At 33.3% G+C, this 17,047-nt stretch overlaps 3 protein-coding genes across 12 annotated transcripts; 2 read left to right on the top strand and 1 right to left on the bottom strand.

Moving 5' to 3' along the window:
- The first annotated feature begins 2,970 nt into the window (after positions 1 to 2,970).
- Positions 2,971 to 7,151, top strand: LOC106434354 (ABC transporter G family member 42-like). The gene is made up of 9 exons (XM_048762852.1): positions 2,971 to 3,073; positions 3,148 to 3,307; positions 3,380 to 3,456; positions 3,586 to 3,639; positions 3,717 to 3,807; positions 3,892 to 4,475; positions 4,563 to 4,876; positions 4,950 to 5,110; positions 5,191 to 7,151. Exons 6-9 carry the CDS (start codon positions 3,927 to 3,929, stop codon positions 5,328 to 5,330), a joined length of 1,164 nt encoding a protein of 387 aa, XP_048618809.1. The 5' UTR covers positions 2,971 to 3,073; positions 3,148 to 3,307; positions 3,380 to 3,456; positions 3,586 to 3,639; positions 3,717 to 3,807; positions 3,892 to 3,926; the 3' UTR covers positions 5,331 to 7,151.
- LOC106434373 (ras-related protein RABE1c) lies at positions 6,721 to 8,758 on the bottom strand. 10 transcript variants are annotated; one of them, XR_007326238.1, is made up of 7 exons: positions 8,415 to 8,755; positions 7,906 to 7,958; positions 7,708 to 7,805; positions 7,565 to 7,627; positions 7,385 to 7,477; positions 7,195 to 7,262; positions 6,721 to 7,047 (listed from the first exon to the last, which is right to left on the bottom strand). XR_007326238.1 is itself a non-coding variant. In XM_022706106.2 (6 exons), exons 1-5 carry the CDS (start codon positions 8,479 to 8,481, stop codon positions 7,230 to 7,232), a joined length of 444 nt encoding a protein of 147 aa, XP_022561827.2. In that variant the 5' UTR covers positions 8,482 to 8,756; the 3' UTR covers positions 6,721 to 7,047; positions 7,195 to 7,229. The 10 variants fall into 10 exon arrangements, 3 of the variants coding, with proteins under 3 accessions (XP_022561827.2, XP_048618810.1, XP_022561826.2); XR_007326237.1 differs by having other exon boundaries at positions 8,325 to 8,754; XR_002660025.2 differs by having other exon boundaries at positions 7,123 to 7,262; positions 7,708 to 7,958; positions 8,325 to 8,758.
- Positions 8,759 to 12,683: 3,925 nt separating this feature from the next.
- Positions 12,684 to 15,535, top strand: LOC111208104 (ABC transporter G family member 43-like). Its single transcript, XM_048764306.1, has 8 exons — positions 12,684 to 12,998; positions 13,084 to 13,374; positions 13,449 to 13,532; positions 13,633 to 13,766; positions 13,844 to 14,071; positions 14,151 to 14,322; positions 14,921 to 15,175; positions 15,269 to 15,535. The coding sequence occupies exons 1-8, from the start codon at positions 12,684 to 12,686 to the stop codon at positions 15,533 to 15,535; spliced, it is 1,746 nt and encodes a 581-aa protein (XP_048620263.1).
- Positions 15,536 to 17,047: the final 1,512 nt, after the last annotated feature.

A 17,047-nucleotide genomic window follows, 5' to 3' on the forward strand; every position in this document is an offset into this window, starting at 1 on the left:
ACATGGAAAGTTTTAATGGTTTTTTTGAAGAAATCTTTTCTTTTGTGATTTTTTTGGTTTGTTATGGATATAGGGTGAAATAATGACTAGCTTATCTTGCCATAAAGAAGGTGAATACGACTTGGTTTGTTATGGATATAGGACGAAACAATGACTAGCTCATCTTGCCATAAGGAAGGTGAATATGGCATATCGATGGTGCTGTATGGACAAGATTAAAGTTATATTGTAAACATAAATATTTTAGCTTATTGTGGCTATAAGGTGTTATAAAATTTTAGATATATTATTCACAATTTGTGGCTTAATCTATATTCTATATATATAAAGTTGGCTTTTCTCTTTTTTATGACATGTGGAATGGGGGTTTGTTGACATGTGTCCTCATATTATTTTTTTTTTGTATTTTAAATCTTTTTTCTTTTAGATTATTGCAATTTGTTCCATCAATTTCTAATTATGTACTATCTAATCATTCTCACATTTATTAGTCCCTAAAATTCAAAAAATAAATAAAATAATAAAAATATATTTTAAATATTTAATTTATTTACAATTAAAAATACCTTAAACTTTCACCATTTTATTATTTTTACTAATTTTTATTATTTCATTTTCAAATTATATATTTATTTCACTATTAAAATCATAAGATAATCAAACTAAGAATAAGAAACTAGAGCACCAACACAAATAACAAAGAAAACGGATCAGAAGGAGAATAATAATCGAAAGGCCAAAGCCACCAAGAAGCAGGAACATATATGCCTAAAGCACCGGAATCACAATCAGTAGCTAAGAGATAAGAAACACCTCACAAACTAAACAAGAATATACAACACGGCCATGCAAGTGAAAAACTACAAAGCTCTGGATAGAAGGGACCAAAGCTCCAAGAGACTAACTCCGCACACCTATACAAAGGAAACATGGAAAGAAAGGAAACAACTTGAGGGAGAGAGAATGGAAGACAACCACCAAGAAATCAGAGACTAAACTTGAGACCAGAAATAACCTTCCAAGCCCATATAACATGCACGAACGAAAACAATATCCAAACCTCGAGTGGCAAACATGGTGAAAGAAAGAGCCACCACAGATGCGATGAAAGCTGAAAAGAGATGCGGGAAGAGAGAGGGAAAGGGAGACGAAACGAAATCAGTAAACTATGAAGCCGTCCTCGAGCTATGAAAGAGAGCATAGAAATCAGAACACCAAAAACTAGATCTTGAAAACCAAGACGAGCAGAGACTATTGACGGTAAGCCAACGTTGAGGAATACAACATCAAAAACGACTAAACTCTGACCCAACCAAGAAGATGCAGTTCCTAACATCAGCTGAAATCTAAGGCAGAAGAGGAGAAGTTAATATTGACTGGAACAACCTACAATACCGTGAGAATCAAACGAAAAACTGAAAACTCATAAACCCGATCTACAACAAATACCATATAATCTCACATGTGAAGAAGACAAGGAAGAACAAGAGAAAGATGTAAGTCTTTTTCCGGTGATGGTGAGAAGCACCGCACACCAGAAAGGTAAAGAAATACATAGACGGTGATAACTCAAGGTCAAAATATAGGGAGAGGGCAAAAAACATCTTAAAAGTTATAATTTTCAAAAATATGAAAAAAATATAATACAATTTTGACGCTGAAACCATTAATCTTAGAATCAACAAAGTTATTGAAATTCAATATTCTTTTACATTAGATGCTCATTTCACTAATAACAAGTACTATACACACAATAACACATTATTCGAAAAAATAAACACAAAATATATTAACCTATCATCTATTACTACATAACAAACTTAAAACATCAAATAATGATCTTAACAAATAAAAACGACAACATAATTACATTATCCAAAAAAATCATGTTCTTAGCAACAATAAAAACAATACCTAGTGCAAATATAAATTAACTCTCTTCAGCATCTCGTGGCATCCAAGAATAGTAGGAGATGATGGTGTTTACATTTTTAACCAAAAAAATGTAGTGTTCATACATATTAATATTAAGGAATTCAATTTTTTTTTGTTTTGCCGGTACGTAGTTGTGTATATGTTTTAAGCCTACAAATGCAGAATATATTATTTAAGGGGTGTCACCCCTCCTAACGTGGATCCGCCTCTGCTTGTGATCATATCTCTATATAACTTCTTCTGTAACATAGAATATTTTTGGCAATCTTGTTTCCAATAATGACAACGCCTCAAATAGCTGGAGATGAAATTGGTAATGCTGGTGATGAGGAGGTTCGCTCTCAATGGGCTGCTATTGAGAGATTACCCACGTTTGAGAGGATCACTACTGCTCTGTTCTGGAATAGAGATGAACAAGGAAAGAGAAACGAGACACGAGTCATGGATGTTTCTAAACTTGAGGATCTTGATAGACATCTCTTTATTGATGATCTCATTAGACATGTTGAGGATGATAATCTCAGGCTACTGCAAAAAATCAAAAACAGAATCGATGAGTAAGTTTCAAGGTTCAATGTTTTATCTCTTCTTTTTTGTTCCTTGATTCAAAAGATAGCATTCATGTTTATATGTTAGAATGTAAATTTTATTGGTCTCTAATGCCAATCCCACGTATATTTTGTAGGGTTGGTCTCGAGCTACCTACGATGGAAGTGAGGTTCAGTGATCTTTTTGTGGAAGCAGAGTGTGAGGTAGTTTATAGAAAACCCATCCCAACTCTTTGGAATGCTATTGCAAGCAGAATATCTGTAAGTGAGACTGTATCCTTTTAAGTTTCCACGTTAACATCTTAATCTTGGACTTCTTGTAATTAATTATATGCATAATGGTGGTTTTGTGACAGAGAGTCATGTGTTTAAAGAAAGAAAAAAGTATAAGCATCTTGAATGGCGTCAGTGGTATCATAAGGCCTAAAAGGTAAAATCTTGAAACAAAAGTTCCTCGTTAATCTTGGCTTTCTTTACAAAGACAGAAACGTTTGTTTATTTGCAGAATGACTTTGTTGCTTGGTCCTCCTAGTTGTGGTAAAACCAGTCTGCTACTTGCACTAGCTGGAAGACTCGACCATTCTTTGAAGGTTTGTTTTTGATAATTCAAACACTGACTCATATGTTTTGTTCACAAATCATATGAGTTCCTTCCACATTACAGACTACAGGAAACGTTAGTTACAACGGTCACTTATTATCAGAGTTTGTTCCTGAAAAAACATCAAATTATGTAAGTCAAAATGATCTACACATTCCAGATATTACTGTGAGAGAGACACTCGATTTTTCAGGATGTTTTCAAGGCACAGGAAGCCGTTTAGGTGAGGAAAACAATTATCCAAATATTTCTTTTTGGTGAGTTCTTGTTGCATTAAACATTTTTACCATAACAGAAACTATGAAAGAGATTAGTAGAAGGGAGAAACTGAAAGGAATAGTTCCTGATCCTGATATAGATGCATACATGAAGGTAAAAAATCCTGCTGTGCTTTAATATGAATATAATAAGAATTCTAATTAGAATGTTTCAGAAGAAAAAAAATGTTTCAAAAAAAAAAGAATTCAAATTAGAAATATAAAAAATTCTATATCATGACAGGCAACTTCTATTGAAGGTTCAAAAACTAATCTGCAAACTGATTATATCCTATAGGTATGGTAACTTTCAGAAGTGTTTTCTGTTCTTATCTGAAGTTATTAATGCATCTGTTTTATTATTATTATTATCAGATCCTAGGACTCAGTTTCTGTGCAGATACACGCGTTGGAGATACATCAAGACCAGGAATATCTGGTGGCCAAAAGAGAAGATTAACTACAGGTACTTTAGCATTCACATGCACATTGGTTCTCATATCTTTCAAGACAAACTTCATATTTGGTATGTATATATTATCTACTGCAGGTCAGACGATCGTAGGTCCAATCAAAACTCTGTTCATGGATGAAATATCAAATGGTTTGGACAGCTCAACAACGTTCCAGATTGTATCTTGTCTCCAACATTATGCACTTCTGTCTGAAGGAACCATAGTGGTTTCACTGCTTCAGCCTGCACCAGAAACGTTTGAGCTTTTCGACGATGTGATTCTTATGGGAGAAGGAAAGATAATCTACATTGGCCCAAGGGATTATATTTGTAGATTCTTTGAGGATTGTGGATTTAAATGTCCAACTAGAAAATCTGTTGCTGAATTTCTTCAGGAGGTTATCTCAAGGAAAGATCAAGAACAGTATTGGTGTCACATAGACAAACCATATTGTTATGTCTCCATTGACTCATTTATTGAGAGGTTCAAAAAGTCTGAGCTTGGGTTACAACAACAAGAGGAACTCTCCAAGACACATGACAAGTCTCAGGCTCAGAAAGATGCTTTATGCTCAAGAAAATACTCACTTAATAACTGGCAGATGTTAAAAGCTTGCTCAAGGAGAGAGTTTCTTCTGATGAAACGAAACTCTTTTGTTTATGTATTCAAGTCTGGACTCGTAAGTTCTTGTCTTTTTTTTTACCAGAAAATCTATACTTGTTTTAATTACCATTACATGCTAAACCATTTTACCCTTATAATGCAGTTGATTTGCATTGGATCTATTACAATGACTGTCTATCTAAGGACTGGTTCTAAAAGAGATGTTATCAATGCTAATTATCTTATGGGTTCTTTGTTCTTTTCAATCTTTAAAATGCTTGCTGATGGAATTCCAGAACTCACACTAACAATCTCAAGGCTTTCAGTGTTCTACAAGCAGAAAGAGTTGTACTTTTATCCTGCTTGGGCATATGCAGTTCCTTCAGCTATTTTAAAGATACCCATTTCAGTTCTTGAAGCGTTTCTCTGGACCTCGTTGACATATTATGTCATTGGTTATAGTCCTGATATTGTCAGGTAACACATTCACAAACATGTTTTGTACAATTCAAGAAACTTTATCTGCTAATTCAGATTTTCTTTTCTTCAGGTTCTTTCGCCAGTTCTTGATCTTCTTTGCTTTACACCTTTCATGCATATCAATGTTCCGTGCTATAGCTGCCACTTTTCGAGATTTTGTTCTTGCCACAACAATGGGATCAGTCTCTATAGTGCTTCTCTCATTATTTGGAGGATTCGTCCTTCGAAAACGTAAGTTTTGTTACTTGAAACACACGTTTCATAATAAGTTTTTGGAAGATTCATTGTAATGATTTTCTTTTATATTCCAGCGTCCATGCCTGCTTGGCTTCAGTGGGGTTTCTGGTTGTCTCCATTGTCATATGCTGAGATTGGTCTAACATCAAATGAATTTTTCTCTACACGGTGGAGTCAGGTAATGAATTCTTTACACAACTTTCACATTTTCTAGCTAAATTTTTACTTCATTATTGATTTGTATATCATCTCCATTAGACAACATCTGGAAACAGAACGTTAGGGGAAGAAGTTCTTGATGCTCGAGGGCTGAACTTTGGTGATCAATCTTACTGGGGTGCATTTGGTGCTTTAATTGGCTTCACATTCTTCTTCAATATTGTTTTTGTACTGGCTTTGACATTTCTAACGAGTAAGTTCACAAACCATCTTTTATATAATACTAGGGTAAAACCCGCCATACGGACGGGTATGCAAGTGAAAAGCAATATAAAAATATTTTAAATTCTGAAACATATTTAAAATATTTAGTTTACTCTTAAAGTAATGCTAACATTCACAAATTATTTTGTTACCTTTTTACAAATCATAGACTTAAAAAGAAATTTTACTTTTAATCATGTAACTATTTTATAATTATAATAATAAATAAACAAAACTAATCAAAATTATGATTAAATTTCAGCACATAAAATATGAATTATTCTTTTCTTATACATTTTCTTTTGAATTTACTATTATGAGAGAGAACTTTAACTATAATATGCTTTATTGTGAGTAATGCAGAGAATTCATATATTTTGTTTAAAATTTATTATATATTTTTAAATAATAATTGCTTATATATTATGTATGAATCATTATTTTTGTTGATCTTTTATATTTTACGATTAATTTTTTTGAGGTCATGATGTCCAACCTAAATTTCATTGCGTTGTATATCTGGGCTATGTTCTACTCTAAATTGACAGTGTATATCTTTCATATGTTTTTTTTTTATTTTAGGTTATCTACTTTTATTTCTGTTTATATGTTTTTGTCAAGTTGTTTAGTTGATACTTATAATATAATATCCTTTTCTAAAAATAATACCATTCTTTATGTTTTATGAAAGTAGTAAAATAGATAGATGTGATAAGTAGTGAGTTTGTAGATTTATAGCCTTCTCTAACATGTTCCCACAACCTTTTCCTTCGGTGAGATTATAGTCTGTTTTTAGAATTTAATTTGGTTGATATCTATACATTTTCATGAAAATAATCAATGTTCATATTGTTTTTGGTAAATAGTTTTTCTAAATTTACAATTTTCCAATTCAAAGATACCATAAATGACTATTTTCTGAATTTATTAACAAATGAGTGATTACATACCAATCATTTAAATAGTATTTTTATTTTTATATGTTATTGATAAATCAGATAATTTTAATAGTATCTAGAATATACTATTCAATTTTAATTTTTTTTAATTTTTTAAGTTGGATATAAGATAATAATATACGTTCTGATATTTGGTATGGGAATAATAATAAGAATTTATCTACAAAGTTTGGTGTAACTAAACTTTTTTTTGTTTGAGTATTGAACTATTTTATTACCTTATAAAGTAATGGTTCAATAGATTGATCTAAAGAATTGTAATGTAATATATAATGTCAGAAAAAATAAAATATAAACATAAGAAATAACATCTTCTCCGGAGTATTATGATCTTCAAGTACACTATTAGATGTTGTTTTTCTTATATCTTCAAAGTATCATTCGATGAGTTGAGTACATTCTTTCCATTAGAAGAAACCTGTGATCTAGGTCAGTGATCTCACATGACTTGGTTGGTCAAGATGTCCTCCAGACCCTCCATTGGGGGGTTTGAATATAGGCAGGCGAGTCTCCCCTGAACATGGAGTCAAGTAACCCTACATACCATCACTGCAAGCAGTTCCAAGAGCATCATGAAACAGATTGGGGAGAATATAAGAGTTGCAAGTATAAAATAAAACTTACCAGCTAACTTAATACTCATCCACTATGAAGTAAAAAAATATGAGAAAGTTTTGTTTATTTTAAATTATGAACCTTAGCTCCTGTCTGACGGTGCTACGAAGAGCATGTCACAAAAACTGCCGGTTACACTTCTTTTCATCCTGCAGAAATAAAGAAAAGCACTTGAAAGACAATCATTTAAGAAAACAGAGCCTGATCTAAAGGTAATTACTAAAACATTAGAGTGACGTGTTGGCACCTTTACATTTTTATTTATTCTTACCTCTGCTCTCGAGTCAGTATCTGTGAGTCTCTGCTTAATGTCCTTTGCTATCGAGAAGAAAACCTCTTCCACATTTAAATTTGTTTTGGCACTCTGTCATGTGAAATGACTTATTAGCCACGCAAGCAAACAAATAACCAATGGAGTTTTATAAGTTTTCATGATACATGTTTGGCTTACTGTTTCAAAGAACTTGATTCCATATTCATCAGCAAGTGCTTGACCCTTTGATGTTGGAACAGCCTGAAACAAAAAAAATGTAAACTTAGTCGTGAATCAGGAAGTGGTAAGGTAAGTGTAAATGAAACTCCTGTGCACTGTACCCTCTTGCTCTCGTCCATATCGGCTTTGTTCCCTACCAAGATCTTGTTGACATTTTCCGAAGCGTGCTGTTCGATATTACGAATCCAGTTCCTAATATCTGCAATAAGGTCAAGAAAACAGGTCCAGAACAGAGCAAAAATGTAAAAATCAAAGATGTTATGCTTAGACAGAAGCAAAAGTTACTGTTAAAGGATTACTCGTCTGTTACATCATACACCAGCAAAATGCCAATTGCCCCTCGGTAATAAAGCTGCAAAGGAACTTATCAGTTTAAAAAAAAAAACTAAATATCCTCAAAGCATCATCCATAGTATTAAGTAGACTGCACAGAAAAATAAAAATAAAGAGATCCTTTCTGATAGTGACTTTTAATCCTCTCTAATTCAGTTTTCAGTGGGACAACGTATGCTAAGAACACTATTAGAACGACGAAAGTACACTATTATCTTAAAATCAATGCTGCATTAAAGCCAAATGCAAACATACGAAACTCAGTGAGAAACACATGCATCACAGTCTTTAATCTCTTAACATAGTTGAAGAAATACACATTTGAATCCAGTAGGAGTATATCACAGAAAATAGATTAAATCATCTTTTAGTAAAGAACGCTAACCTTTATAGAAGTTGAGGACATAAACGAACAAAATTGAGGAGAAAGTGATCTTTAAAAAGAAGCATATCGGGTCCGAGACTAAGTACCCACCATATCCGCGAGTATATGGATCTGGTTCATCATCCTTCGTTGAGTCCAAGATCAAACCCAAACCCATCTGTCTCTGCTCTTGATTCAATCACTTGATTTCCGGATCAGCCGGTGACGGAAAGTCTTTCCACCGCGTTTGAATCTCACCTCCACGGTTGAAAAACATAGGGCTGACTTCTATTCTAAAAAAAAGATCGATGAATTAGTGATTTTAGAGGAATATAGACACCGCCTTGCAGAGATCGAAGAAGAAAAAGACTCTTGGATTCATTGTGGAAGAAGAACGCCAAACCCTAAAAAAATTTACGGCTGGTCTGGCTGTTCGTGAAAAGCAGAGTTTAAGAAAGCGCTTACTGAACGATGAGTTTTGTTTAGGGAAGACACGTGTCACGATTATATGAAGCGAGTTTCCTATCTGGAATCCTATGTGGACAGCCTAGGAGAAAGTTAAACACTCCTTTATATAATTAGATATGTGAGTGGTAGAAGTTAGTATATGGGATGATTGTTTCTAGTTTCTAAGATGGTTTTTGCTTTTTGCTTTTCAAAAAACTATTTTATCGTCCAATCACAATTCTACGAAAACAGATTTCCTAAAATTTACAAAAATCTATATTATTAAAAGAGAAGTACCCATTTGAAAATGTTCTTACTTCATTAATTAAACTTCCTATTTTTTTGCTTGTCTTTTTCAGTTGCATTTATGAAATATCGTAAAACGAATAAAACTGCCTAATTTATTACTTGTCTTTTCAGTTACATTAATGAAATATGCTTAAATGAATTTAATCTTCATATTTTATTGTTTGTCTTTTTCAGTTACCTTAATGAAATATCCTTAAATAAATTTGGACATAATGTCATCTAATCAACAAAAAAAACTCATGATTTATCCTTACGTGCATAATTTTAATAATGGAGATTTTAAAAAACGTGCATCATTAAAATGTTACCTAAAACATATAGCACTAATATATAACATGCATCAATAAAACTAAAATTTGACTCACACAATTGTACGGATATTATTTTCAGTTGGTTAAATTAAAAAATAGTTATTTATTTAAAAAATATTTAAGAATGACTATGTTTTTAAAAATTATATGGTATTATTTGCTCATAACTCATTTGTCATTTGCTAAATTGTTAGAAATAAAATTTTAGCATAATATAACTCAGTTGTCATTTGCTAAATTTATGGTTTTTATTTATATTTTTTATTATTTAATTATAATATTTTCATTTTATATTTGAAAGAGAAATGAATTTTCTTTCAAACACTATTTTTGTAAATGTATTTTTTTAAAAATAATCAATTTAAATTGTTATTATCATTGAATATAATTATTTTTGACATAATTTGAGTTTTCGTTTACATCAAAACTTATCATATTTTAGGATAATTTTAATTTAAAATGTAATTTTCATATTTTTCATACAAATTCTAAAAATATTTTGTTAAATATTTTGTTATAAGTTTTAAAAAAATATTGAGTTGCATTTCAAATAAAAAGGTAAAGATATTAAAAATATTCTAATTAAAATATGCAAAATTTAATATAGTTTTAAGGAAATGGTCAAAAAAAAAAATTACACATAAAAAAAATCATGATTTTTGTTAACTGGGCGGATCATTATTTATATGATATCGCAAACGAAAGAAAAAATTATGTTTTTACAATTATCTAATTAACTATGTATACTCATTTTTTATTTTTTTTATATGATATCACACATTCGTAAAAAAAAATAGATAGTTTAAGATGCAAAAAAAAAATTTACTTAATGAATATTATATGAATGAATTTTACAAATACATTATTTAATAAAATAAATAATTAAAAACTGAAAATTCATATCCGCGCTGGCGCGCAGGTCAGGATCTAATTACTTTTTTAAAAAAAAGTTCTCTTATCCAATCAAGATTTTAACAAAATAGTTTCCCTACAAAATAGGGAAACTAGTTTTTTAGGTGTTTAGACAAATTTCCAATGAAAACCAAAATCCATGTTTTTGAGGTTTTTAGAGAATCTGTACGACTACTTCATATTTTTATTAACTTATGAATATAAATATAATATAATAACACTAGATGAATTATATACTTTTTTATTTAGGTAGTTTTGTTTTAACTATTTACACATATTTTTAGATTATTTTTAGTAAAATATATTTTTGACAATTTCTTTTTTTAAACAAGCTAATACTTTTTTCATTTCTTTTTAAATAACAAGCATAATATTTTAATAAATTATAATGATAAAAATGGAAACTTCCACATAATTTAATAATTTTTTACAGCTTTAAAATAAATAAAAATAAATAAATACAGAAAAAACAAAAAATACAATAAAAAAATCAACCTGAAAATCACTCATAATTCAAATCAATAAATTTAAAATTTCATCAAAAAATATTCATTGCTCTAATTTTTTTTTGACAAAAATACAATAATTTATAACATACATTTTAAAACTAAAACATGAAAATAAAAAAATAAAATCTGAAAACCACTTATATGTGAAATATTTTCACATTCAAACAACGAAAATATTTTGATTAATTTTAATGTTTTCTCTAAAATATATAGTTATATTTTTATTGTATTATTTAAAAATAAATTACAATTATTAGTTAGAAAACTAAAAACTAAAATCTAAAAATTAAAAACCTAAATATATAAATCTAAAAACTAAAATCTAAAATCTAAAAACCAAAAACTAAAACAATCAACATCTATATGTTATTGATTTTGTTCTTTCTGTAATTTCAGCTTCAAATAGGTCTCGTGCGATTGTGTCTAGTGATGATGATAACACTCTTTTGGAACACAAACTTTCATTCAAACTTAAACTCCAAAAGGAGGGTTCATTACAGCAACTGCAGAGAGCAGAGCATTCTTTGCTACTGAATCAGAGATATTGTTTTTGTCCCTAGGGATCCAACCGAAGTAAACAGCATCAAGAAGGGAACTTAGAACTAAGATATCAGCAACTAAACCATAAATCTCCGGTGGGGGGTGTCCTCCATTGACTGCTTGGATTAATTGTCTAGAGTCCGATTCAAAGTGAAGTCTTCGGCGGTTCAGAGAAAAACTCATAGTGATAGCTTCCCGTAGAGCCAGTGCTTCTGCAATAAGTGGGGAAGCAACGTAGTAGCATTGAGAAGCAAACGATCTGGGCCCTTCCTCGTTGTGTACTGTCCAAGCTAGTCCAGCCACCGATCTATCCATGCGCCATGCTGCATCTGTTTGAATTTTTAAATAACCTTCGAAATTCGTCGTGACGCCCGCTGCTTTCCTTGTTGTGTGAGATACTGCAATCTGCTCATTAAGCCATTCTCGAGCCACGACTATCGCTCGCAACATAGTCTCCTTCGGTGAAGCAGCCTTGTTCTGGAAGATCAGCTCATTACGAACTTTCCAGATTGTCCACAATATCCATGGAGTAAGTTTTCCGGTGGCTATTCCAGTTGGTGGGAGACACTCTTTCGTGACAATCCCATTCCACTCTGCAGCTAAATCTACCAGTCCTCTCGCATCAAAGTTGGAGGTGAAGGGGGCAAGGCCCCATACACGTTGAGCAAACTCACAATGAAAAAAGAGATGATTGATAGATTCAGGGCTACCACATCGAACACACCTTGCTTCCACATTTATATTTCTAGCTTCCAGTGCTTCGCTTGTCGGGAGAGCTCCTTGGAAAATCTTCCAAATAAACAGCTTGATTTTTGGGTCAGTATTCAACTTCCATATTCCTTTTTCCCAGTCAAAAGGGGGCACTTGTTGGACCTGTACTGGCATCTCTCGTTGTTCACATGCTGTCCAATAGCCAGATTTTGTTGAGTAGACTCCATCTTTAGATTTTAGCCAGATAATTTTATCTTGACACCCTGTTTTGCTTGGCTTGATCAACAATATTCTTTCCTCCTCGAAGGGTAGCAACTGCTGGATCTTTTCTCTATCCCAACCACCATTATCCGGTAGGAGAAGATCTTTCACTAGTAGCTTCAGTTGATCTTCAGGGGCAGGTCCCATTGGCCTTGCTTGTCCAGAGAAGCTCATCCAGTTGATAACACTCAAAGTTCTGGAAGCCATAATAAGTCTAGTTCTAAAATTGCTTCCCAGTCCAAAAATGCATTACCTTTCAAACCCCTAACTTTCACATTTCAAGACGTCTGTTATTTCGTCCAAACTCCTCAGGTAAACTGAGTATCTACGAACTTCTTTGAACCCTTTTAACAAAAGACAAGAGTTTAAACTTTTTATTTATGCTAAAGGGCAAGAAGGTGCAGCTTCTCTCTAACGTTACAGGCGCATTCAAGCCTGGTGTTCTCACTGCTCTAATGGGTGTGAGTGGTGCTGGTAAAACGACTCTGATGGATGTTCTTTCTGGAAGGAAAACACGCGGTGACATTGAAGGAGAGATCCAAGTAGGTGGTTACCGTAAGGTTCAAGAAACATTTGCAAGGGTTTCAGGTTACTGTGAGCAGTTTGATATTCACTCTCCTAATTTAACCATAGAGGAGTCCTTGGAATACTCTGCTTGGTTCGACTTCCTTCTAGCATCAACTCTGAAACAAAGAGTGTAAGTTTTTGTTCGAAATCAAAAATTATTACATCCTTTTAGTTCTCATTTGTCTGAGTATTTTCTTGATTTTTTTCTTAAAGGCAATAGTCAGAGAAGTTCTTGAAACAATAGAGCTGGAGGACATTAAAGATTCCATAGTAGGACTTCCTGGAGTTAGCGGTTTAACAACAGAACAACGCAAGAGACTAACTATAGCTGTGGAGCTGGTTGCCAATCCTTCAATCATATTCATGGATGAACCAACCACAGGATTAGATGCAAGAGCTGCTGCGATTGTGATGAGAGCTGTGAAGAACATCACAGAGACTGGCAGAACTGTTGTTTGCACCATTCACCAACCGGGAACTGATATCTTTGAAGCATTTGATGAGGTAACAATAGTGAAAATAGCACACATCCCCATTTTAAAAGTCTCTTTTCTACATTATGAAACTTTCAACTGCAGCTTGTTTTGATGAAAAATGGAGGAAGGATTATCTATCATGGACCTCTTGGAGAACATTCAAGAAATGTTATTGATTACTTTATGGTAAAAGTTTCTATGATATCTATATATATATATATATATATATATACTAAAACTGTTTTTTTCATTATTTACAAATTACAATAGTAATTTTCAACTGCAGAGAATTCCTGGAGTTCCGGAAATGAAAGAGAACACTAATCCAGCAACTTGGCTACTAGACATTACTTCAAGATCATCAGAAGACAAACTTGGTGTTGATTTGGCCCAAATCTACAAGGAATCTTCTTTGTTTAAGTAAGTATATAGATGTTGTTTGCTTGAAACTGTTGTTTGGACTTTGGAACTTGCTTACCTTTGTTTGTTTGTTGCAGGGAGAACAACATAGTAATAGAGCAAATGAGAGGTACATCTTCAGAAACACAAGAACTAACCTCTTCGACGCGATATGCTCAAACGGGTTGGGGACAGTTCAAGGCATGCCTATGGAAACAACAACTCTCTTATTGGAGAAACCCTTCCTACAATCTTACTCGCATCATGTTCATGTGTCTCACCTCTGTGATCTGTGGCGTTTTGTTCTGGCAAAAGGCTAAGAAAATGTTAGACTCTCTTCTCTCATCCTTTCTTTTAAGTTTTGTTGTCTCTAAAAACTTTGTGTTTACCTTTCTTCTTTGGCAGAAACACTCAACAAGATCTTTTCAATGTATTGGGATCAATGTACACGGTGGTTCTTTTCACTGGAATAAACAATTGCTCAACAGTGTTGTTCTGCATTGCAACCGAAAGAAATGTCTTCTACCGCGAAAGATTTGCTCAAATGTACACCTCATGGGCGTACTCCCTTGCACAGGTTAACACATTTTCCTCGGATCAATCCACATACAGTAAAACCTCTATAAATTAATAATGTTGGAACTTTAGAATTTTATTAATTTACAGAGATATTAATTTACCAAAGTTTCCTTTTTAAAATTGTATCCATTTTTTGAATATTTTTGTTTATAAAAAAATAAAATATTTGACTTTTATATTGTTTAATTATTTTATTTGGTATATATTTTTATGTTGTTATGTGGTTTTCGATATAATTTTACTAAATATTATCAAAATATAGTAAAATGTTGAGAAAAATAGATGTATTTTCATTGTGAATTTAAAACCAATAATATAATGTTTAGTTTGTACTTATATAAAAATATATATAGATATATTATTAATTTATGATTTTAATGGGACTATATATTTATATGGAAGTTTTAAAAATATTATTATCTTATTATTTTATCGATTTATATCATATTATATACCGGTCCAAATTGGGATGAACAAAATTTATTAATTTATAGAGATTATTAATTTATTGAGTATTAATTTATAAAGGTTCTACTGTACACGGAATACAAAGTAAACATGGCTTTGGCATTGAGCTGAAGCCCTAAATTTTGTAGGTGTTGGTTGAGATTCCATACTCATTAGTCCAGTCTATTTTATGTATGGCAATCTTATATCCTATGGTTGGCTATCACTTCTCGGTCTACAAAGTGTTTTGGAGCTTCTATGCAGTCTTCTGCTCGTTGCTCATATTCAACTACTTTGGCGTGCTTTTAGTCGTCATCACCCCAAACATTCACGTTGCTTTTACTCTCCGTTCGGGCTTCTACTCAATGGTTAATCTCTTCGCTGGTTATGTCATGCCAAAACCTGTAAGTATCTTCTAACCAAGATAAAAAGAGTGACAAACCTCTCTAAGTTATGTAATAGATCAAAACATGTTGAGAATTTTATTGGATATGCAGAGCATTCCGAAATGGTGGATATGGATGTATTACTTGAGCCCTACGTCATGGGTTTTGAATGGATTGCTTACATCTCAGTACGGAGATATGGAGAATGAGGTTATGGCATTTGGAGAGAAGAAGAAGGTTTCAGCATTCGTGGAAGACTATTTTGGTTTCAGATATGATTCTTTGGCTCTTGTAGCTATCATTCTCATTGCCTTTCCCATTCTCTTGGCTTCTCTTTTCGCATTCTTCATAGATAAACTCAATTTCCAAAAGAAGTGACGATTCTTATAATCCTGCTTCACAGGGTCAGTATGAAAATAATTTTTTTGGTATTTAGCAAATAAATAAATTAAGCTTTCTAGATCTATTACAGTTGTGCCCAAAAATTAAGTAACATTCAAAGTGACTCTCACCACATTCTTCTCCTTGGGCAAAAGGAAGTAAGACAAAGAAACAAACTTGGTGGAAAATACACAATCCTTCGAATCTCGGGTTTCTTCTATAAGACATTTACTTCTGAAGTTGGTCAGGAAGATAAAACTAACCCACCCTTACAAACTACAAGACAAAAAAAAACCATTAAGTTCTGTTTTAGGGTTGATTCAGGCAGAGTTCTACTAAAATAAGACACTTACCTGAGGATTCTGCAATTGATTTACATCAGAAGAATATTAGGCTCAGGCGCTTTTTAGCCGATTCTTGAAGTGAATGGTTAGAGAAAAAAAAAACGCTTAAGTGTTCATGGCAATTAGCTCATCAGGCATGCCGCATGCATTGCCTTATGTTAATGACCATTGTAAGTGTTATTAGGCGATGAGATGTCACAGCATTGACGGGGAGAGGTGGATTCATCTGCCATTTTGTTTCAGAGGAAAGAAAGATTTAAAATCTGGTACACTCTATGAAGCAAAGTGTATATATAAGAATCGTGAAGCCCCCACTTTAATGACGCCTATCTAGCTAAACTCAGCTGGCGCCTTATTCACAACCCATCAGGTCTACGCAGCCGAGTCCTTATGGGAAAGTATGGAGGTAATGAGCAGTTCATTGACGCTGGACATAAGTCGGTCGAGTCACACGGCTGGAAAGGCATCCTTATCGGCAGAGATTTGATTGCACAAAACGTAGGGTGGGCTGTTGGAAATGGAGAGCAAATAAATGCATGGTCTGACCCGTGGCTCAGTTTAACATCCCAGAGACGCCCTATGGGGCCACCACCTGAACACTACATGAACCTAACCGTCCGAGAGCTACTGCTACCTAATAGCTCTGACTGGAACCGAGAGCTGATCCAACAGATAATGCCACATGAGGAAGAAGCTATACTCAGCATCAAACCCAGCAAGTCTGGCGCCCCGGACAAATTGGTTTGGCTAAGCACCAGGTCGGGAGAATATACAACAAAGACTGATACTTAAAGGCACTGGAACTTAGCAAGGACCGACCTACAGAACCCACAGACAACGGCTTCGACTGGGAAAAAGGCATATGGAGCCTGCAAGTTGCCCCAAAGATCAAGCTCTTCCTTTGGAAGATTTTCCAAGGAGCCTTACCGGTTGGTGATAAGCTAGCTGCAAGAAACATCAACGTGGACGCAACCTGTAAAAGCTGCAGTAATGTGGAATCTATCAATCATCTCTTCCTTCATTGTGATATAGCCTACAAGGTGTGGAAGCTAGCCTCTTTCTCATCTAGTATTGATTCTAGAAGATTGCTAGATTTGACTACTACTTGGCAAGGACTCTCCAAACTGGTATGCCTTCCTCCGTCGGGAATTTCCTCGGGCCCCCT

Source organism: Brassica napus, chromosome C7, assembly GCF_020379485.1.
Source record: "Brassica napus cultivar Da-Ae chromosome C7, Da-Ae, whole genome shotgun sequence".
NCBI lineage: Eukaryota > Viridiplantae > Streptophyta > Magnoliopsida > Brassicales > Brassicaceae > Brassica > Brassica napus.